Source organism: Cryptomeria japonica, chromosome 3, assembly GCF_030272615.1.
Source record: "Cryptomeria japonica chromosome 3, Sugi_1.0, whole genome shotgun sequence".
Lineage (NCBI taxonomy): Eukaryota > Viridiplantae > Streptophyta > Pinopsida > Cupressales > Cupressaceae > Cryptomeria > Cryptomeria japonica.
Window position 1 is genome coordinate 541167538 of NC_081407.1, and position 22749 is coordinate 541190286.

General features: G+C 40.4%; 1 protein-coding gene across 5 annotated transcripts in view; it reads right to left on the minus strand.

The window, feature by feature from the left end:
* Window positions 1–22749, minus strand: part of LOC131075087 (sister chromatid cohesion protein PDS5 homolog A) — a 180509-nt gene that overhangs the window by 74310 nt on the left and 83450 nt on the right. For all 5 annotated transcript variants that reach the window (XM_058011907.2, XM_058011906.2, XM_058011903.2 and 2 more), the window contains exons 13-25: window positions 20598–20752; window positions 20348–20474; window positions 20054–20203; window positions 19717–19776; window positions 19379–19515; window positions 18856–18973; window positions 18406–18540; window positions 18061–18263; window positions 17748–17904; window positions 17371–17517; window positions 6091–6177; window positions 5186–5932; window positions 4971–5081 (exon numbers count right to left, since the gene is read on the minus strand). In XM_058011907.2, coding sequence (XP_057867890.1) covers window positions 4971–5081; window positions 5186–5932; window positions 6091–6177; window positions 17371–17517; window positions 17748–17904; window positions 18061–18263; window positions 18406–18540; window positions 18856–18973; window positions 19379–19515; window positions 19717–19776; window positions 20054–20203; window positions 20348–20474; window positions 20598–20752 — 2334 coding nt within the window. The remainder of the gene's footprint in view (window positions 1–4970; window positions 5082–5185; window positions 5933–6090; window positions 6178–17370; window positions 17518–17747; window positions 17905–18060; window positions 18264–18405; window positions 18541–18855; window positions 18974–19378; window positions 19516–19716; window positions 19777–20053; window positions 20204–20347; window positions 20475–20597; window positions 20753–22749) is intronic.

Here is a 22749-nt window from a genome sequence, read left to right on the forward strand (position 1 = left end):
CCAAGGAGGTGTCACGAAGGGTGCAGAAGCCGAGGGAAATTTCTACGCGTCGCCAGAACACCGTAGGGTGAGAAGCCACGAAGAGTTTCTGGAGGAAACAAGGTTACGGAGGAATCTAGTCGAAGAGACTCGGGATCAGTTTAGAAACTTATCCCTTACGCCACGAAGTGAGGATCACCAAAGGGAGCCAGGAGTGGGTGCGGGTGAGAACGAAGGGGAGGACAACCGTACAGTTGTAGGTGCCACACACAGTAGGCAAAACACCATACCTCCAGTCACCCACGCAAGACACACCACCGGTGCCAGAGGGTGTGGCATACAGACACAGCCACAGCCACCTCCAGGAAGACGACCCCCATCGATGGCAGGCAAACAGAAGTTGCCTAAATTCAATGGAGATGGCAACGATGACCCCGTACGGCACTGCCGTACATGTGAGACAATATGGTCAGCCAACGGGGTAGTTGACAAAGCGGATTGGGTGGTGCAGTTCCCTGCCACCCTGAGAGGAGTAGCCATTGATTGGTACTCTGATGTGGATAAAACAAAGGTGGGAACATGGGACGACCTACAGAAAGCTTTCGAGACGGAGCTTCGACTCCTTCGAGATGATAATGAGATCGTGGCGGAGATATTAAGCACAAAGAAGGGAAAGCACGAGACAGTGCGAACATACAGCCGATGGTTAAAGGAGTTACTAGGGAAGATGGAGAACCAGTTGGCTGACGGACTAAAGAAGAGATGGTTCGTGGAAGGGTTGCGGTCATCCCTGCAGAGAAAGATGAAAATTGTACCGCCCACTTCATACGATGACGCATACAACCGTGCGATGGATTTGGAAAGTGAAGACAAAACATCGCGGAAGAAAAAGGACAAGTCCTCTGCAGAAGAGGAGTCCTCGGGAGAAAGCAGCAGTGACGAATCATCAAGTAAGAAGGTGCAAGCTCTTCAAAGGGATATGCACCGTATGTTGAAGGAATTTAAGAACATGAAAGGAAGCACGAGCAAAAACGAAGACGTCTGGTGCACTGATTGTAAGGAAGAAGGTTACACAAAAGGCACCTACCCGAAGAAGGCATTCTACGAAATTTGCCATATGTTTGGACACGCCGTCAAAGAGTGCCCCTACAACATGAAAACAAAAGGGAACCAAGTATTCTTCGTGCAAGAGCAACCCTCACTGTAAGCGGGCTTCGCCCAGCCGCAAGCCGACGCCACTACATCATCCGGTGGCTATAGAGGTAACCTAAGAGGAGGGAGAGGCAACAACAACAACAACAACAATACAAGGAGCCGGATCCAATACGACTCCAAAGGTCGACCGATTGTACAATGCAGAGCGTGCAGCCAGTGGGGGCACTTCGCCCGAGACTGCCCGAAGGGAGAGGCCACACGATATTTGTGCAAATGGTGCGGACCGGGAGACCACGAAGACGCCACCTACCCGAAGTCCGGCGTCAACTTGCTCAATGTCGAGGAAACCAAAGAAGAGGAAGTGTTGGTCATAACCCGCGCCCAAGCCAAACACGCAATGTGCCCAGACCAGGAGATGGAGAAGCGAAGGGTACGGGAAGCATGGGAAGAAATTGAGAAAGAGATACGAGAAAGGGCGAAGGCGAAGGGTACGACGAGTACTTCCAGCCGACTGGAGGCGGAGGATGCTATACTAAATCAAATTTTAAAATTAAAACTGGAGGTGCCTGTGAAGGTACACGACCTCCTCCAGACGATGCCTCAATTACAAACGGCGTTGCTGAATAATCTCTCCCAACCATGCACCAATACCAACCACCGCACAGATGTTCCTGGGGGGTCTGCAATAGACCCCATGCTGCTGGCAGTTAACACTGGAAGGAACCCGGCCATTGTGGAGATGGATATCCTTGGCACCATTCTAACCGATACCATCGTCGATGGTGGATCAGGAGTGAATGTTCTTCCAGAAGAAACCTGGCGGAAGCTGGGGAAGCCAACGCTGTGGCCATCTACATTCAATTTGTTGGGAGCAGATCAACATGGAATCAAACCCATCGGGACACTGATGGGCCAACAAGTTACCATCGGGGCGCAACCCTTCATACTGGACTTCGTGGTAATCCCACTAAAGAAAAAAGGGTACGATGCAATCTTAGGGAGAGGGTGGCTGGTGGCAGCCAAGGCTGCCCACAACTGGAAGAAGAACACTCTGTCTATGGAGAATGGAGGAAGGAAGTTTATCATAGACTTCGGACACAGTTGGTTAGCGAGGAACTAGCATCATCTTCGGAATCAAAGGGTGAAGGAGAAGGCGACCTGAGGAACGAAGGATGGGGCTTCAGGGAGCCCAACGACGAAGGGATCCTCAAACTAGGAGAGTGCTCCGACGATAAGACGGGGTCATTGAACGAGCTCTTCCACTGGCAGATGGAGGATTACGAAATGTTCCAGAGCTACAGGCTCGAAGTAGAGGAACCAGTGCAAGCAACAGAGGAGGTGTACCTACCGGAATACAGAGAATATTGGAAGGGAGACGCCCCAAACCTCGGTGACATAGATAATCCCAAGATCATTTGTGTAATTGGAACCCTGTGTGGAAGGCCGCAACCTTCAAAATCTTTATTATTCTTCTTCTTCTTCTTATGTACGAGAAGGAGACCGTGGTCCCTGTAGAATTTGTGGTTCCAGGTCTTTGGATGGCCATTGAAAATAGACTTGCCACCAACGGGTCCAAATTGAAACCCTACCACGAGAAGCGCGCAGGGGACCCGAGAGGCCGGAAGGACACCCGAGAGTCCGGAGGGGAACCCGATAGGATGGAAGGGGACTTGAGAGGCCGAGCAGGCGACTCGAGAGGCACAGGACCAAAGCGGGAGACTCTCGGGCGAGGCAAACCAAGAAAGGGCAATCCCAAAGGCACGAAACCCGAGCCGAATTTTATAAAAAAAACCGTACGATCCGTACAGCAAAAAAAATAAAAAAAAATAAGAACGGTGGAAACCACCGTGCGGTGGCGACACCAACTATGGACCACCGTGCGGTGGCAACACTGACGGTGGGACCACCATGTGGTGGCGACACCGACGGTGGGACCACCGTGCGGTGGCGACACCGACGGTGGGACCACCGTGCGGTGGAAACCACCGTTGCCGCAAGGAATAAAGGAACGGAGACATAAAAAGCAAACATAAACGCAGCCCCCGCACAAACGCACTCTGCCCAACAACGCAGCTCCCACGCAAGCACAGGGCAAGCACATGCAAGGCATACGCAACCATCCAGGAGGTAGTTAAGCGTTCGGCGTGCAGAAGGAGGCCCGTACGATGTGTATGGTAGACGGTTGGTCGTGTATTCCGTATGGGGTGATCCGTACGGTGGAGGGGTGTTGACGGCACGGGCAGGTGGCCGTACGATTGGAGGTGTCAGTGTTGTTGTTGACCATACAAGGAGGTTGTATGGCCGGGGACATTACAATGGAAAAAGAAAAAAAAAAACGACGACGACCCAAGACGCTGAAAATATTAGAGTGGTGAAGAAGGGTTTTGACATCTTAAAATATCATAGAAATGATGCACTACCCCTCGACCCCACTGGGGGCACTGCCCCCAAACCCCCAGTTTATTTTTGAGCTACAATACACTTTTTGGAGTTGGGCGAAGGGCATCAAAGAAGTCACAGTAGGTGTTGGGTTGTCTCGTATTGTGAGAAAGAAGCCTGAAGCTCAACATTGGCGGGAAGCCATACGCCGTAAAGGGAGACGGATTTGGAGGTTGCGAACAAACAAAGTCCGAGGGAAGGCATTGTAGGCACGCGAAGTCATACGACACCAGGGAGTTATTCAATTCAGTTATTAGCCTTTGAGGAGTGTGATGGAGGATTTGAGGCATTTCCTAGCCTTTGTGCCAAAGGGTTGTGGCCACCTCCAGGCAGGAATGGTACGCTTTGAGGAACTCGGAGTATGTCTCGGCTGGACATGAGGCTGCCTTGGTGGATGCACAGAGGGCTCGGGAGGAGCTGACCACCAGGTTGGAGGCAGTACTAGCGTGAGACTTAGCTCGGCGTACCCAAGAGTTGGATGCCGAGAGGGCAGCGCAGGCGGCTATCGAGGACAAATTGGCTAGGGAGACAGTGTCATTTGAGTAGCAGTTGGTTGAGACTAAAAAGCATGTTTTGCAGAAAAGTTTGGTTTAGGCACAGGAGGACTGTGATGTCAAAGGAAGCACTAATGGTGAAATCCGCACTTGAGCATCGGATGGTAGCAGAAAAGGGTTTTCAGGCGAGGACGCAGCAGGCGTATGAGTTCCACGCTCGACTAGTGTTCGCAGTTCCTGCAGTTCTCTACCTTGGTTTTGGAATAATCATTATGTTATGTTGTCATATTATGTTTATGTTGTCATCGGTAATAATGAGTTACGGCAGTCCGTTAGTTAGTCGTCCCGAAGGGCAGTTGGACGCGACGGTTGGTCGCACCCCTTCGGGTATTATATATTGCATACCGTTCCTTCTTAGTATCATCATGATAGTGGTATTTGGGGTTTAATATTATAAGCACTTGATGTACATGGACTGTTGAATTAATACAGAGACTGGTTATTTAATATATTTCCATTATGTTCTGTGCATTTACTTCCTGCATTTAAGGTTTACCCGTATGTGGCAAACATCCAGCAGTTGACTATCAATAGTACAGAGCTACAGCTACTTTATAGCCACCTACAGGGATTTGATGTCAATATCAGATTCATTAGTCCACATAGCTCTTTCTCAATCTAAACTTGATAACATTTACTAAGTACATCACTATCAAATCTCTTCATTTGATGTATCAAATTTTTCAAATCGGACCAATATCCCTAACAAACCATTAGACTGAATTGTTAATAAAGATGAATAGCCACACTTAGTTTATCAATAAATTAGTTTATTAATAAATCCCAACTCAAAACAAGACAATAGAAATCAAGTCAATCCCAGTCTGCAAAAAATAGATTTACCTTCTGCAATCCTGAAATGCTTTTCTTCTTCCGTGGCTTTCTGTGTGTTACCCTACTCTTCAGGCTCTCACATGGAAACTTAGAATCAAATTCCACCCTAGCAACTGGCTTCTGCTTTAGATTAAAAAACATTCTGTAATAGGTAAATATTTGAAGCTTCATCAAAAAAATTAGAGTACAAAATATTTGTAAAATAAGCATTTTCAAGAATTTACCCTTTTAGGCAACTGTACATGTTGATTTGCTTCTGGTGTATCAGTATATCTAAAATCCTTCTGAGTTTGAGGTAAGCTTTCCTGCAAATATTTTGGTGAGCTGTTTCTACTGATACCTAGTCCTGATGCATTCTGGAGGAAATCCTTACTTAGTTCTGATTTCTGACTGGACGCTGACTCAAAGTGCTTCTCTTCTGCTCCATTAGAAGTAGCTGATACCATCTCAGCCCTTCCTGTTGTTAAACCTACAAGATTTCTTTCTTCTTTAGAATCACCCCCTTTACCTAAGCTTTTCCAGTGTCCTCGCTTAGGTGGATGTGACTCAGATCCTGCACCATCTTCTCTGTCCTTCCTAGGTCGGCTTCTTTTCTTCTTAGGTAAGATCATATTTTCTGCATTTATTCTCATTATATTATCAATAGTATACTGATTGGGTGCAGAATCTCTTCTACCCTCAGTGCCATTTGAAACTGGAACTGAGAGTTTGATAGTTTCTTGATTCTCTAACGGTTTATCTACTTGATCCTTAGCTGTTTCAGGCAGATCAATAGAATCCTTGTTTCCACAAACTTTTAGCAAATTAGCAACATTAGTATATCTTCGACCTCCAGAACTTTTTTTTTTCCGAATTCCTTGCAAATTTCCGCTGTGCAACATCACTCTCAAAGGCTCTTCAAAATCATTCTTGTCACTTTCTTCAGTGACATTTTGATCAGTACCGTCCTTCGATGTCTGATCTGGAGTTGACTACAGGAATAAAGTGAGAATAAAATCATGTAAGTAATGGAAGTGGGTCACATTGTTTCAGGCTCTAAAGCGCCCTGAGCAAAAAGCATGTCTTATTTTTTCAAATCCTAACAAAGCCCATTCAACACTACTAAACAGATCCATGTGAAGGTACTTACATGAGTCATACAATGTGTGCTGGGAGCTTGGAAGTGTGCAAAAAAGCCTGAACCAAAACGGCTTGTTGTACAATCTGTCACATTCGCCTGAATTTAATACCACTTTGAGTCAGATAAAGCTTAGCAAACAAATCCAACCAAATGCAGCATTTAAAATTTTTTGACTCATCTATCCATGATCTCCTACCTAGGTGTAAGGAGTACATCACATTACTGTATGGAAGACAAATTGTGATATTATTCAAGGTTTTTTAAGTTATGACTCTTTGCTTCCAGTACTATTCAGATTACAAGGTGTCACAACTTGACAAAGTACACAATATTTTTAATTTGGAAAACAATGCATCAATGGGTGAGTCTCAATTTGCTAATAATAAATTTACTTCAAGATTCTTTGAGTTATTATTCGTTCCTTCCAGAATCATTAGATTACAACATGTAACAAATCAGCAAAGCTAAACAATAGTTTAACCTAGATAAAACGCATTAACAAGTAACTATCAATTTGTTAGCTAAATAAATTTGGAATCTGCAAAGTTATAATTTATTGTCTCCTATAAATAAAAGAAAAGTTTAAAATCCATAGAGAATTCAAATCTTTTTGACAAAGAAACCCACACCAAAAAAGCTGGCAGCCCACGGATATTGATATGAAAATTATAAGATAAATATCCATAATCAGTCATGCTGTGAGAGATTCTTGCAGTGTTCCAGGGAGACACATCTTGGGGAATTGCCGGAGATGCTCTCTTTTATTCAGGACTGGACATCTTGCTCCATTTGGTGCATAGGAATATAAAATTATAATTTTTTAATGATAGAAAATGCTATGAAAGCCCACAAAACCCTAAATAGGGTGTGGGGAAGGAATCCCAATGTAAATTCAGTACATTGTATTCACTATTTTAGTTTCAATTATAATATTACCTGTACCCAAAATTCAGGAAAAAAATTGTCGTCCCCCAAAACCACGTCCCCATATTCACATGTTCCAAAAACTAGGACAAACACTGGATCTTTGAGGCAAAGTTAGATGGAAAAGAGGTGAGTATGTGCAAGAAATTCTATACATGAAACTTTTGGCTGCAGACAAATTCATTCTACACATTTGACTGCTGAGAAATTAATTGTTATGGGAGCAGTATGTAACTGATAGATTCAACTGCAGATGAATTCATCCTATATAGGACAGAAAAAAAAATGAAGCTTGTGTGAGATTAGAGCAATTCTCCTTCCATCTCTTTGCGCTAACAATGTTGCATTTCCTTGGGTTCTTTAAGATCTTCCACCAGAGAAAAGTCATTGGTTGCAAATGGGTTTACAAAGTCAAGTACAAAGCTGATGATACATTTGACAAGTACAAAGCACGGTTGGTGGCTAAAGGGTTCTCATGGAGAGAAGGTATTGGGTATGAGGAGACTTTTGTTCCTAAAGCAGAGATGAGCACCATCTGTCTAGTTCTAGCCATGGCAACACAATTTGGTTGGAAAGTCCATCAAACGAACATAAGGAGTGCCTTCCTCAATGGAAAACTGGAAGACAGAATGTACATTTCAGCCTCAAGGATTTCAGGTTGCAGAAAAAGAGCATCAAGTATGCAGACTGACGAATGCTCTTTATGGCTGGAAGCAGGCAACCAAGGCATTATACATAAAAAATTGACATTTGGTTCAACAAGGATTCTGGAGAAGTCCTTTAGATCCAAATTTATACGACAAAAGAAATGGTAAAGATATCACTTTATTGGTCATTTACATAGATGATATCATCATTACAGATAGTCACGCACATTTGATTGAACAAATCAAATTTAATTTGAGTACAACTTTTGACATGATAGACTTAGGCCTCCTACATTATTTTCAAGTGTAGAGGTTTGGCAAACAGGTGGTGGTAGTTTTATTTCTCAATCTAAATAGGCCAAGAGTTTGCTCGACAAGTTCAAAATGGCAGATTGCAAAATCTCATCTACACCTATGTAGAAAGGGCTGAAGCTTTCAGCCAAAACAGGCTCAAAGGTAATCAATGAATCAACATTCAAACAACTAGTGAGCAGCCTTACCTATCTTACAGCCACTAGACATGATTTGAGATATTGTGAGCTACATTTCGAGATTTATGATAGCAAATGAGGCAAAACATTGGGTTGCAAGGAAGCAAGAGTTGAGATATGTGAAAGGGGCACATGAATTTGGCATTCTGTATAGCTGTTGTGACCATTTCACACATCGCCCCATCGCAAATGGGGACCCCCTCTTTTTGCTTGTTTTTCGCTTGTTTTCGCTTTCGTTTTTAGGGTTTTGTTAGTCCGTTAGTTGTCTGGATTTAGGGCTAAGCCTTAGGGTTTTAAATCTTGCCTTTTCAAGCCAAAATCCAGTCATTTTTGAGAGCTTTTGAGCTTCTTTTCTAGAATGCAAATTTTGAATGCAATAAATTCGCCAAAATGGTCTAATTTTCAATTGGAATGTTCATGCAGAGCTTAAACTTGTCTAAATGATGACCGTCAATATGAATTTTTGTCTGACTGAATATTTTGACCAAATTTTGACATTTTTGAAGTTTGATCCTGGGCATTGGAATTGATTTGTTTTCGCCTCGTGAAGTGTTAAAATGTGAAAAATCTTGTTATTTTGGCCTGTAGGAGCAAAATCGCTCCTGTCCCTCAGTGAAGGACGGGAGCTCAATTTCAAATTTCACCTTGTCCTTGCAGAGTCCAGACAAATTTTACGTTTGAAGTGATAGAGAACGACAAGATCTTTCATTTGAATATAAATTGAAGATTTTCATGAGCACAGAAAGGCCTCCAGGAGGAAAATCGCCCCTGTCCCTCAGTGAAGGACCGGAGCTACAATTCAAATTTCGCCTTGTCCTTGCAAGATTTTGAAAACTTAATGATTTGAGGACGTCCGAAGGAAGATACTTTGCCAAATGAATATAATTTGAGATGCAGAAAACGAAGGAAAATGACCTATATTGACTAAATCGCTCCTGTCCCTCTCCAAGGGACCAGGGCGAGGTACCTTGTAGCTCTCGTCCCTCTCCCAGGGACCAGAGCGATTTCCTTCATTTTGCAAAATCCAGACAAGGGTCAAGGCAAGTTTACGTTCAAAAACAAGGGAAAACATGAGATGAGCACATTGAATATGAATTGAAGATTTTTGGGACGTCCATACCACTGTTAAATGCCTAGTTCGCTCCTGTCCCTCAGGAAGGGACCAGAGCGATTTTTGATATAATTGCTTTTCTTGCAAAGTTACAAATGATGTCAAGGCATGGGCGGATAGAGTAAAGAAGGACGAATCCGTTGAATATAAACTTAGCGCATGGCAAAGTGAGATGAAAGCCACAAGGGAAGGATCGCTCCTGTCCCTCTCCAAGGGACCAGGGCGATACAATGGTGATGATGCGTCCCTCCAGAGTTCAAGGTCGTCCCTCCAAGGTTCAAGGCCGATCCAAGTCAGGACGAAGGGTGGCGAGGACATTTCAAGGCATTTCCATCAAGCGCAACGTTGCAAAGGTCATCACATGGAAGGATTTGCACTCTAAAGACCTAGGTCGCTCCTGTCCCTCTCCAAGGGACCAGAGCGATATCTACATAATGGCATAAATTTCAAAAGGCAAACAAGCTTCAAGTTACCAAGAGGGTCGAAAGGACATCATTCCACGCAATGAAGATAATTGCAAGTTGGTACAAACAAGAACAAGCATATTATGATGAACTTCGCTCCTGTCCCTCAGGAAGGGACTAGAGCGATATTGATATATTAGATTAATCCATGCAAGATTTACGTAAAGACAAAGATACACAAGGTTACATATGCTCCAGGACATCGTTTGAAGATAATTTGCAAGAACTTTAAACGTCCAAACATTGCTAATCGAGGTAAAAGTCTCATATCGCTCCTGTCCTTTGGACAAGGACCAAAGCGATGCTATTAAAACACTCCCGTTCCTTCAAAGATCAAGGCGAGGCGAGGTTAGGAAGTGCGAAGGACAACGTTTGAAGGACATTGCAAAGGAGATCGAAGTTTCAAAGTCGCCAAGATCAAGGAGAAATGATGGATCGCTCCTGTCCCTCTCCAAGGGACAAGGGCGATGGCCCCTTTAACGCATCCAAACACATAATGAAAGCGAATGGGAATAAGCGCAAAGGACACAAGCAATGATATTTCGAAGGTCAAAGACACAAGATGAACATGAAGACATGGAGATCGCTCCTGTCCCTCTCCAAGGGACCAGGGCGATAATGGTCATGGGATGCATTTGCTCGCACAAGAAAAGAAATCCAAGTTCGAAAGACCACCAGATGATCGATTTGGGACGTGGAAATGAAGGAGTTAAACGTCGAAAACGCAAGAATCATGCCAAAGATGGTGAATCGCTCCTGTCCCTCTCCAAGGGACCAGAGCGATGAGGTACGTCCCTCTATTTACATATTTTTTGGCGCCAAATTAAACAATTCGAATTTACTTTAAATGCTTAATCGATTTAAAAATTGAAAATCTTATTTTTTTTATTGGCATTTAATGTGGCGTTTAACATTTATTAATTATTTTTGCCTTATTTAAAAATCGAAATTTGCAATTAAAAAACGCAAGGCATTAGTAATTAATTATTTAATTAATAAAAAATCGATTTGAGCGCTCATATATGGAGGTCGGCCTTGTTATGTCATTGCAAATCATTTAAAAAATGGTTTTATTTTTATTAAGTCGGCCTAAGGGGTAAAGGATGCAAGCGCTATATAAGGGGGGTAGAATTATCATTTTCTACATCATTATTTTACCTTCCTTCATGCGAGTTGACAAGAGGCGAATATAGTGCGAGTTTTATTTATCCAAGGTGGCGAAGACATTCCAAAGGTGGTGCGATTTCAATTGAAGACCAAGGGTGGCGCGCATAGACATTCCAAAGGTGGTGCGACTTCAAACCAAAGGTGGCGTAGACATTCCCAAGGTGGTGTGAGGCGTCCGAAGTGTGTTTGAAGAGGTGCGAATTGCATTGAAGATCAAAGGTGGTGCGAATTTGAAGACCTCGCCAAGAGCGAAATTGAAGATCACATTCCCTCCAGAGGTGGCGAAATCAAATTTGAGGGGATCATATTGAAGATTATCTTTATACCTCAATTTCGCCTAGGCAAATTTTGTTTTTGCATTCTAGAGTTAGCTCTCTATCGAGGTATGGCGATTTTACTATTATTGTTTTATTCATTCATCGTCATATTTCAAATTTTGAATTTTAAATCTCTTAGCTCAATCGTTGTATTTTGGGAAACGATAACTCTAGGGACTTATCATGAGGTTTCCTAAAAATCTATCTCTCTTATCTACGTTATTTATTGCAAAATCTATTTCTTATAATGAAATGTTGTGTAGGTATGGCAACCCCAAAGGCGGGAGCATCCACCAGTCGCTCGGCTCTCATGAAAGAAGATCAGAAGACTGAAGAAGTGGAGACCAAGATCGTGTCCAAGTGGAGCAACATTGGAGATACAAACTTGGGGAACTTTAGTACGAAGAAGTTCCGAGAGGTCCCTTACATCGGCAAGCCATCACCTGTCGCCCGGAGAATAATAGAAAGTGGCATCATCAAGGCGGCCGGTTTTCCTCCAGCCATTCAGTGCCACGAGTTGATGATCGAGTGTGCCCGTCATTACAATCCACAGTCCAGGACAATTGTGTCCAATGAGGGAAACACTTTGGCGTACCTTTCAGAGGAGGCCATAAGTGAAGCCTTCCATCTTCCAGAGCACAGGGACATGATATACAAGAGCATTGAAGGAGCCAGATCAGTGTACGATGATGATCCAGATGCTTGTCTAAGCATAATCAACAAGAACTGGCTACTTAAGAGTCGTCCCCGTCTGAGCAAAGTACCGAACACACCACACCGGATCGATTTCCAAGAGGAGTACAGAGATTTGATTACCATGCTCAACAGAGTTACAGGAGCACCTCATGCCTTCTATTTTGAGAAATGGATGTTTTATTTCATCCAGGTGATTGTTCAAGGAAAGGGTACAATACATTGGGCTAGAATAATTAGCCATTGCTTGGACGTACAGTTGAGAAGACTCAGGGCTACTAAGTCCTTCCACATGAGTTCATACGTCATCTATGCCTTAATCAGGAGCGTTGAGTACGCAGGACTACCTCACAGAGGAGTGATTGGAAGAGGACCCGGCGAGGTCAGAGTTTGTGAATCCTATACCCACTTGCATCATCCACCAGGGAAGAACTACAAGTTAACCAATGATACTTTCACGATGAACATCACCAGGACGTTGCAAGGAGGGATTCACAACAGATTATCTCAGGATGCCCAGGAGTTAATCAAGAGGTACGGTGCTTGGTTCATTCAGTTTCCCAAGTTCACTTACATTAGAGTGTATGGATGTCCTTTACCTCCATACATGTTGCCGAGGTACCCTACAGATAGAATTGTGTTACTTGAAGTAACAAGGCAGTTGGCAGCATATGTGAAGGCATTCAGACACAGACATCAGAATGGAGTTCAGGTACCTATTATTTTGGGTAATTCAGTTGAGGTATGTCCCAATGTCTCAGCCATGGATGACGCAGAGAGGGAGTTAGCCTTGTATCCTTTTTCATCTTTTGCTTGGAGGAATAGTTTTGATCCTCATGGACATTTAGAGGAGACAGTCGGTAGAAGATTTAGACATGAGTACCAGATTGAAGATTTTATGATGAATCTCCTAGATGATCTCGAAGTGAAACGAAAGATACATTCTAGATTGCCTTTGGATTTCATCAGGAAATGTAAGATTTACAGAGTAGCCGACCAAGCTCAGGACAACGGCAGGCACATCCAATCTTCATATGATAGAGAGAGCAAAACAATTAGTTTGAATTGGAATGAGCCCGAGGCCGTGGATTTAGATGAATTGATGGCACCAGTCTTGTCTTGTTCTCGCAGATAGGTAGACATTCAACATCAGAAGTTGAGAGAACAAGGCATAGCCATGTCTTTTACTTTGGAAGAAAAGCCAGCCGAAGGTGGAGCCAGTGTTAGTGAAGGCAATCCTAATCCTAGGAATTCAGGCGAAGGTAACCTTCGATGTGCCAGTGAGGGCAATCTCCATCCGAGAGGTTCAAAGAGAAAGGAAAGATCAGAAAAGAAAGAGCCTTCCAAGAAAAAGCAAGGTGCTAACAAAGATCAAACACCAGGTACTTCTTCCAGGCCAGAAGATAGAACAGTTCGAGTGGAAGAATCCATGGAATCGATGGTACAGAATGACAGACAGGAGGAAGAACAGGCACAGCATGTTTCATCCGATGGATCTCTCCAAGACTATGATTTAGATAATGATAATGAAGTAACATCTCCTCCCAGACAAGAAAGAAGTAGTACACAAAGAAATTCAAGTTCAAGAGACAAGATCAAATATCCCAGATTGGTTGAAGGAAAGATTGACTAAGGTGATCGTAATTGAGGACGAGGACAGTGCAATCGATCTAGAGAGCCTTGTTGGACGTTCACATATGACAACAGAGAAGAAGAAGGCTACAAAGATGTCCAAGATGATTCGAGATGAGACTGGATCTAGAAAACTGCAGATAGCTACACCGGCAGCAGACAAATATGAGGGTGAGATCCTAGCAGAAGACTATCATATACAGACTATTGAGTTAGGACCATCCACAGCAGAGCAGACTTTAGATGATGCCACCGACACATTCGAGGCATTGAAGGATAAGTTTAGAGAAGAAGTAGAAAAGAATAGAAAGCTTGAGAAAGAGGTCGATGCATGGAGAACATATTTCAGTCACATCAATGAACCTTTGGGACGTCAGGATCCAGTTAGATCACCGTTGCAGGCATTGCCCCTTCAATCAATCAATGAAGCAGAAAGATTCAGGAATATGGTCCAGCGTACATGTAATTGGATGGATAGATCTCACACGGTGGCCATTGAGTTTATTACAAGGATGTCGAAGATCACCCACCAGGCTATCCAAGTTCTTGAGATAATCCACAGATTGATGGCAACAGTAGCTGCATTTGCCCATACCAAGGACGTTGTCATCCCTGTCTTGAAAGTTATAAGACATACATCTAGAAGAATTTTAGCACAAGAGAGGATCTTAGAAGGTGATTCTCACAGTTTGTTTCAGTGGTCAACCTTACTCCATATAAAGAGTGTTCTCTTTGAGGACATCAGTGTTAGATGTGGTCAAGTTGAGGAGGTGATCAATCCGATCCAGGACAGAGTATTTGAGGTACTTCGTACCATTCTTGGCAGAGGGATCGAGGTCGAGACAGATGTGGATTTACAAGAGTTTGAGGATAGAATCACTATCATCTTTCGCAAGGACGCAGATGTTACAGATGAGCAGTATGATCAAATGTATGCCACCATGCTCCTGATTGATAGAACAAAGGAACTTGAACCTACTTGGGACACAGCTCTTCTAGATGCATTTGATCAGGTTATCCACTTAGAAGAGAGTATCAAGAATCTTCCCGAGATTCCAAGCACAGAAATCGAAGGAATCGTGACAAAATTCATTGCATATGCTAAGAAGGAGAATTGGAAAGGGAATAAGATTCTAGATGAAAGGTTGTTACAGATGACATGACATCTTATTTCTCATTGGTTGATACCTCCTAGATTTTTGTGCCAAATTTAATATTTGGCTATGTATTTAATATTGTTCAGTAAAAAGGAGGTCATTTGTAACAAACCCTAATTAGGGTTTAGATGTCATGATCTTGTCCGTTGATTTACTTTCAATCTGGACCTTTCATTGTAATTGGGGATGCTATTTATACCCCCATTTTCCATTTCATTTGTAATAGTCAGTTAATAGAGAATAGAGTAGAGAGATTAGAATTGTAAGCAATTTTTATTTTGTAGCAAGATTGAGTCTTGAAGAGAGAAATTCAAGCAATTGTTGTATATGATGACTTGGAAATCAATAAAATATTGAAGTTATGGTGTTTTGTTGCAAGTTTCTTAAGTTATCTTCATGGTTGTTGGATGTACTTGAATCACGCTCAATCAAAGTAGTTTGTTAATTAGAAAGACTAAGTGTGAGATTTGATATTTGGTAGGATTCGCAATCCAAACCACTAGCTTCTTGCTGATTGTAGGAATGCCTTGCGTGGTCGACTGGAAAACACTTTGAGTCCTTAACCTTCAAGCATTTTCGCATCTAGGATATGTACCTTCGTAGTAGTGTCCTTGGTCTTTGATGCATTGAACACCATTATTACCTTAGAAGATCGCACTAATTTCAGTTGAGTTGTTGTCTTATGGCGAAATTGAAATTGGTTGAGTCTTGCCAAATCTCATTCATGCTAAGTCGTTCCTAGGGTTAGGCCAGATTAGATTTACTTAAACCCTGTCCTTTTTCCATTTTTTGAAAGTTCTTTTTAGATTAGTGAAATCTTCGAACCATTGAATCCGTAAGAAGCCTTGAAGGAAACAGCAAATCACATCATACCACTAAAAAGCTTGTCCACACGTGGAGACCCCACTAAAAGAACCTTGGAGTCTACCTAACTGATCCTTTTTGCAGATCTTCAGCAGTTAGAGACTATTTTCTCAAGAGAGGATAAGATGCCTGTCGGTATTTTATTCTGTGTATGATTGTGTACAAAATACACGTCAACAATAGCTTAAGCAAAGATCCTCGGCTGATTGGGTTCACAAATTCAAATTGGGCAGATTCTGTTGATGACAGACAATCCACTTCTGGATGTATTTACAACCTTGGGATGGCGCAATCCCATGGACTAGTAAGAAGCAGCAAGCTATGTCTCTTTCCTCAACAGAACTTGAGAATTGGGGAACAATCAAAACAGCATGTGAGACAGTACAGCTTTGAAGGATGCTTCCAAAAATGCATGTCTCGAGTAGGGCATTCATTCTTGTCTGGTGACAATCAATGGGTGCTAAAGCTTGCCAAGAATACAATCTTCCACGAGCGTACCAAACATGTGGAGTCATTTCATAAGGCAACTTGTAGGAGATGGATCGGTGGCATTGCAGTATTGTCCAACTAAGGACCAGATTGTAGACATTCTTACCAGGTCCTTGAAACCTGATAAATTTGTAAAATTTTAGGATAAACTCGGTGTGGTTATACATTGACCATTAAGGGAGGGTATTAAAATTTAAAGTAATATTGTAATATTAGTTTATAATGGTCTATTAAGTCATTAGGATAGACTTTTAGAATATTCATCTATTCTTTTTAGATAGTTCTTATCCTATGCTTTCTTTGTCATCGATCTTATCCTTATTGAATAAATCTTTGTAACTCTTATTTGAGGAGACTTTCCCTCCTTAGTAAATATCATATATTTTGGTAACCAATCTGTGTTTTAACTTTTCGTAATATGGATGACAGTCAACTTAATGGCTATATGACTAGTGCCTACAATAAGAATGTAAGAAGGAATACAATAAAGTAATTCAAACATTCCGACTTGCTGGCAGCCAAGATCAGGACCTCCCATAGCCTGTTTTCCATGTTCCTCTACAATAACTAGAAGCAGTTGTTACTGTATACTTTCTGTGTCTCCTACTAACACTGAAGTTACATACCGTTCTTTCTTGACAAGGCGACAATGTTGTGTGTGTGGTACAGTTCACAATACAATAATGAATAAAATGAAAAAAGTAGTCTTCAACTCAAACAGAAAAACAACGAACATACTTCATTTTGCACATCAAGTACTAAACTTCAGAGAAACCTAGTTAGCAACTAAAAGTTAAATCGGCTTTTAACTTGCTATTTTATTCTGACAACATGATTGAGATTAAAAGTTTAAGCACATGGATTTTTTTTATTCATAGGATAGAATGACTAATATATCATAAGTTTGTAGTTGGAAATGTATTCCATTATTCTTGAGCAAGTATTTGGTGTTAAATTCAATGAACTGTGTCTGTTACTCATTCTATTAGTAAAAATGACTAAATGTATACTCAATTATACTCGAGACATAGGTAGATGCAAAACAAATAAAAATAATAACTCATTTGGTGATAGCCAGAACATTCAACAAGTTACAAAATTGTACATTAGTAAGTGATAATAATGAACTTACTGGTTTAGATTATTGGGTACTACACTGTTCTCGTGTTTATTGATCTTGACCCCAGTAATTTTAAGTTTTCCATAATAAACTTTAATACTATAGGAACCATATCAAGATACAAATTTCAATCAACTCTAGAATAAAAAATGCATCTATTACTATTCTATAATAGGCCAAAATTAAAAGTCAGATCGACAATATCATAGTCACCTTCAAAGCCATGCCTTTGCTGTCTTCAAGTTGTTTATACAGAACACCTGGGAGTGAAACAGACATTCTGAACTCTAAAGAGGGCACCGTATGCTGTATAAACTCCTTTGTAATTGAGAGACCAAGATCACACAAAGCATACAGCTTCTGAAAGAACAATTGGATATACAATATTAAAACAAACAACATTCCATATAACAACAATGCTGACATCATGATATGTCAAACAGCTTAGAATCACTTAACTTCTAGAAGACACCAGATTAGTGACGATTTAACAACTTGGTTTTTTATTTGTCTCATTAAGCAAGGTAACCAAACAAGAAATTATATTCACGATTGATGTTTCTTTGTTTCATTAAAGATTGACTCCTCACTTCTGATTTTGACTTGTCAACTGCATCTTCTGCACATTTGATGGTCTGAAATATTGTCGTGATTATAGAAAAGCTTTCTTGTCCCCTTTTTCTCTCAGAATCATTGTGTCCATCTCCATCCCGATGCATGAACGCTGAAAGAAAAAAGTGCAATTGCCTACAAATAAGAATAAGATAAAACAGTTAAGTGAACATCCTTCGCATACATTACATACCATACCAGGAACTTTAAGAGACTTCCTAGATAATTTATGCATCCAAAACCATGCTCAAGAAAAAGAAAACAAGCATGCAAATATATCTAAGAACATACCGATATAAAGATTCAAATGCTTCTGCACGTAAATCTCCAGTAATAGAAGGAAATTTAGGATGGTGTGCAAGTGCATGGACTAAATAAGCTATAACATATTCTGGACAAGATGTTAATAAACTCCCATCAGAATGAGCATAGGTCTGTCGTAATTGGACACCCTGATGATATGTCTCAACAAAATCAAATAGATATTGCTTCACCTGGAAGGTAACATTCCAAAAGGAGGGTCAACCATTAATTCCTTTCAATCCAAAATGATGACTGAAAACACAATCTAGTCAACTCACTAGAGGAAAAGTAACACAACCTTAGAAGATAAAATCAAGGAATGCCAAGATTTACCTCTATAACATCATCATCATCCATTCCTGATATACCAAAAACAAAGGCACAAGCATATTTCTGATCAAGTGTCCGCTGTTTGAGATACTGATGCACTTTCCCAAGAAATTCTCTCCTTACTTCAGGATAAGGATCCTGGAACCACGAAGGGAAGTCTTTTTAGTCTAACCTCTTTAATAAACTAGTGCTAGTATGTTCTGCCTTGTAGCAGTTTGGTAACATAGTTAATACAAGCTTTATTCTTTCCATTTTCAGAAAGATGGCAATATAAATAGATTGCTAGACAATAATCATTTCTGTGTGGAAACATCATACAAATGATAGCGATAAGTGTAATTTGATATCTATATGAAAAGTGATAAATTTAAGTAAACTGATAACATCCATATTCAAAATAATAAAATTAAAAAAAGCATGGAAACTTATTATAGAAAAAACAAGAGATTCAACCTGTGAAATTTGTAATCCCAAATAAAAAAGTTCAGGAGTTATCTGCTGGTCCCAATGCCTTGACAAGCGCAACAAAGCTTTTGCAGCAGCAAGCCTCATATGAGCTTTGTCAACTTCACTGAAAAACATAACAACCATTCCAAACATTTAATTCATAAGAGAAAAATAATTGAAAGCAAAATTCTTGAGGATCAAAAGATCAACCCAACAACAAGAAAGATAAAGTACATGGTAGAATGCAAAGACTTGTTTGGTTTAATTACTGACTTGGGTAGGCTTACATGTAAGCACCATCCTACCATTTAATATGCCAACTTTAATTATATGGTTAACTGTCCCAAGGACATTTGTAGGCATGGGTTATTTACTTGTAAGTAACTATAGCCCATGATGTGCTTCTGTAAGCCATCATCCCTTGCACCATTACTTAATATAATTATAATATCATGGATCTGAGATAAGGATAGATCCCTCATGCATCCCTTACTTATACACCTTGATTACAGTTCAAAGATTTATATACCTTGATTTCACATCCTTTGATATTTCCCCAGACGTAAGAATTCTTGCAAGAATCCCCAAGAGAGTTTCTATTCTTTGCCGTAAGTGAGAATCCTTTTTAGGCAAGTAACTTTTTACAAGAGTTTTAACACCATATATCTGCAAGAAACCAAAACAAACATCACAGAAATTACAGATTGCAACAGAGCAAACTATTCGGAAATAGCATAAACATCTAACAATCCAGATTACAGTCACATAGATGTCACTTTTGCTTCCAGAAATATCAATTATAACACCTAATGAAATGTGTCAACAATAAGAATTTTGAAGTGTCTATGGCAGCAGATGCCTACTCACTTTTAACAAACATTCTTCACTTCTGTCTTCCCACTCAGTCTTGAAAACATCAGAAGGATTCTGGGAAAGAGAAATACCGCATATTGATCAAAAAATAATTACTATCAAAAAAAATGAAGAAAACAATTATTCACATAAATAAAGAAATGAGATCATGGAAATCAAAAGTACAGCAAACTATAATAGCAGAAGTGCTACAAAGAACTCCAGCAACCAAAAGTATACACCTGAAATAATACAAGAGATAACTAGAGAGGCTAAACCCAAAACAAGTAAACCATTCACAAGTTCAAAAAATGAATAAGTTAAGCTAAATATGTTTTCCAAGTAAGCATACACTGTTGCGTCGGAGAAGATTGTCATGGACAAAATGAACTACATCCTCCTCCCGTGTTTCAAAAACTGGCATCGCATTCTGAGCGATACAACCTAAAGATTGCAATATTGAAGGTAGATGTGTACCACTTTCCAACGTATCCACCAGCCGCTAGAGTATAGAATGTATATTACAAGCATGAAAGCACAGAACACTTGTATGAAAAATAGAGAGTAGTAAAGAAAAATAAGAATGTTTAACAAGAAAAGAAAGATATTACAAATGCACTAAGGAAAAATTGGAATGATTTCTAACTTTGTATAATACAGAAAGTGCCTTTAGTCCAGCATCCTCCATTATTGCAGCTAAAGCCTGCACAGCATACTTTGCTTGTTGGCGACTACCCTCTACACAGAGTGTTTCAAGCAAAAGATCTAAAGAACTGCACTTCAACAGTTACTGCTCATCAGTGGGGATTATTCAACAGTGCAAAATAGTGCCTAGCTAAGATCTACAGAAATATCAAAATACTCCAACATGCTCAAATAACTGAAATTCATTTTACCTAGTTGTATCTGTCATTTGTTCTCCAATCAAGACACCAGCTTTTGCAATAATATGTACAACACCTTCTTTAATGCACTCATTGTCCTCTTTAAGTAATTGGATTAGATCTTCTTCTGACCCCTGAAGAAGGAAAGGGAAAAACCCTGCAAAAAGCTGAAGAAACCAAAAAAAATGATTTTTGCAAGAATAAAGTAAGACACGAGTTCAATTTCTAATACCAAAAAAATACCATAAAGATAAAGAAATACTGGCAGCTGCAAATACCAGAAGTTAGAAAACAAAGTGACATAACCATATCATAGCACAATCCAAAGATAAACATTGATACCAAGATCCAGAAAACAAGAGTTTAACATAACTGACTGACAATTCCATCACATCTTACAGTGCCACAGACATTCTAGTGGCTTTCAACATACAGTAGTAGATGGATGGATATCTATGACTGGAAATGATGCAAACAAGATGTTTTGAGGATACAACCACTAATACCAAAAATATGCAGGCCAACCAGGTGTGGCTGGTACATCCAATCCCACACAACTCCAAATCAAGATGCATCTGCCCTATTTGAAGATATTGCAATGGGCAATACCTAAAAATACTTGAAGATGTTAAAACTTTCAAAGGACAATTCCTAACAAAATACTGAAATATCCAAAACTTAAAAAAAGAACCAAAGTAGATTAACCTAACCAAAAAACTTCTTAAACCTGTCGACTATCTTGGTCCTACTGCTCGTACACTACAAAGCCAAAAAAAAAGAAATACACACCTCAAAACACAGCAGCAAACAACATTTTGTAAGACTATTATGCAGGTGATTTCTTGAGTTTTGACAGCTTTAGCAAGCACTGGAATTTTGACATGACAGTGGGTAGACAGCATAGACAGTCGGTGTATAGCATTGTCTCAGCTAAGGAAAAAATGGGACACGGAATAATGTCCCAGTTTAAGCCTCTTGATTCACAAATGTGATGACTTTGTTTCCCTAACAAATGTTTGTTTTTGTATATAACTTTGAGAGCCTATATTACACACATGTGATCTGGGCCCTTACAATTAAATTCCCTTGTGTGAAGACCAGTAAAACATTAACAAACACGCTGAACCTGAATATCATTATTTACATATATGGAATATTTCAATAAACAGCATACGAATACTTGCTCAAATGATAGAACATAACATTCAGCACAAACTACAATCTCTGGGTGAGATTACCTTCAAAAAATCACAGGGTTATCCTCTTGAACTGATAGCTAAATGCATGGCTGAAGCTGTAGCAGACATTATATAAAAATTGGCAATCCTTCAAAGGAAACCAATCACTTCACTATATAACAGCACGAGGGCCCATGTGGAAGCCCAAAACTCAATGTCCCTTAACCCCATAAAATAATATTTATTAATTCTGACATGATCCTCCTCAAATAGCTACCAATGCAGCTCCTCATAGATGACCATTCGTTTATGTAAACCCACACTCCCTTATGCTGGGATTAAATATTATTTTATTAAAAATTATAGACTGCTGCACCTGAAGTCCCAGCTCATGGTTCCCATTATCAATTTTCTTTTTTTTTTCCTATCCTTATCGGGGTAAATAGGCACACACAGGCTTATTTTGACTAAAAGCAGACATTACACCTTAGTTAACCTGCATTAGCCATATCTTGCCTGAATTAGTTGGTCATGGTATAAAGAGACCCCACTTCGACCATTTCTTTTGATGTTGCCTTTGGTTTATCCTTTTACATAGTTCCCTTTGTTCATTGAACTTCAATTTATCAAACCACATCCTTACTAGTTGAGAATAATGCCAGTAACTTGAGATTGGCATTACAGCTGATAAAGCTCTATGGCTACCAATACAGGCTTATGCAATGCCATTCTTCAACGGCCAATATTCCTTTTCTTTAATCCTCTAGCACCCTCTGACCGCATTGATGTCCAGTCCTAAACAATTGAAATCACAAATAATACCAATGAACAATATACAAAGATTATAGAGAAAATTTTATTGCCTACGTAGTGTTGATTACAATGCTTGCTAATACAAGGGCACCTATCACAAAATCAGTGTCATAAAAATTGAGTTTGTAAGGCCACCAATTTGTGACTAAGATCCAATAGTCACTAATCAGTCT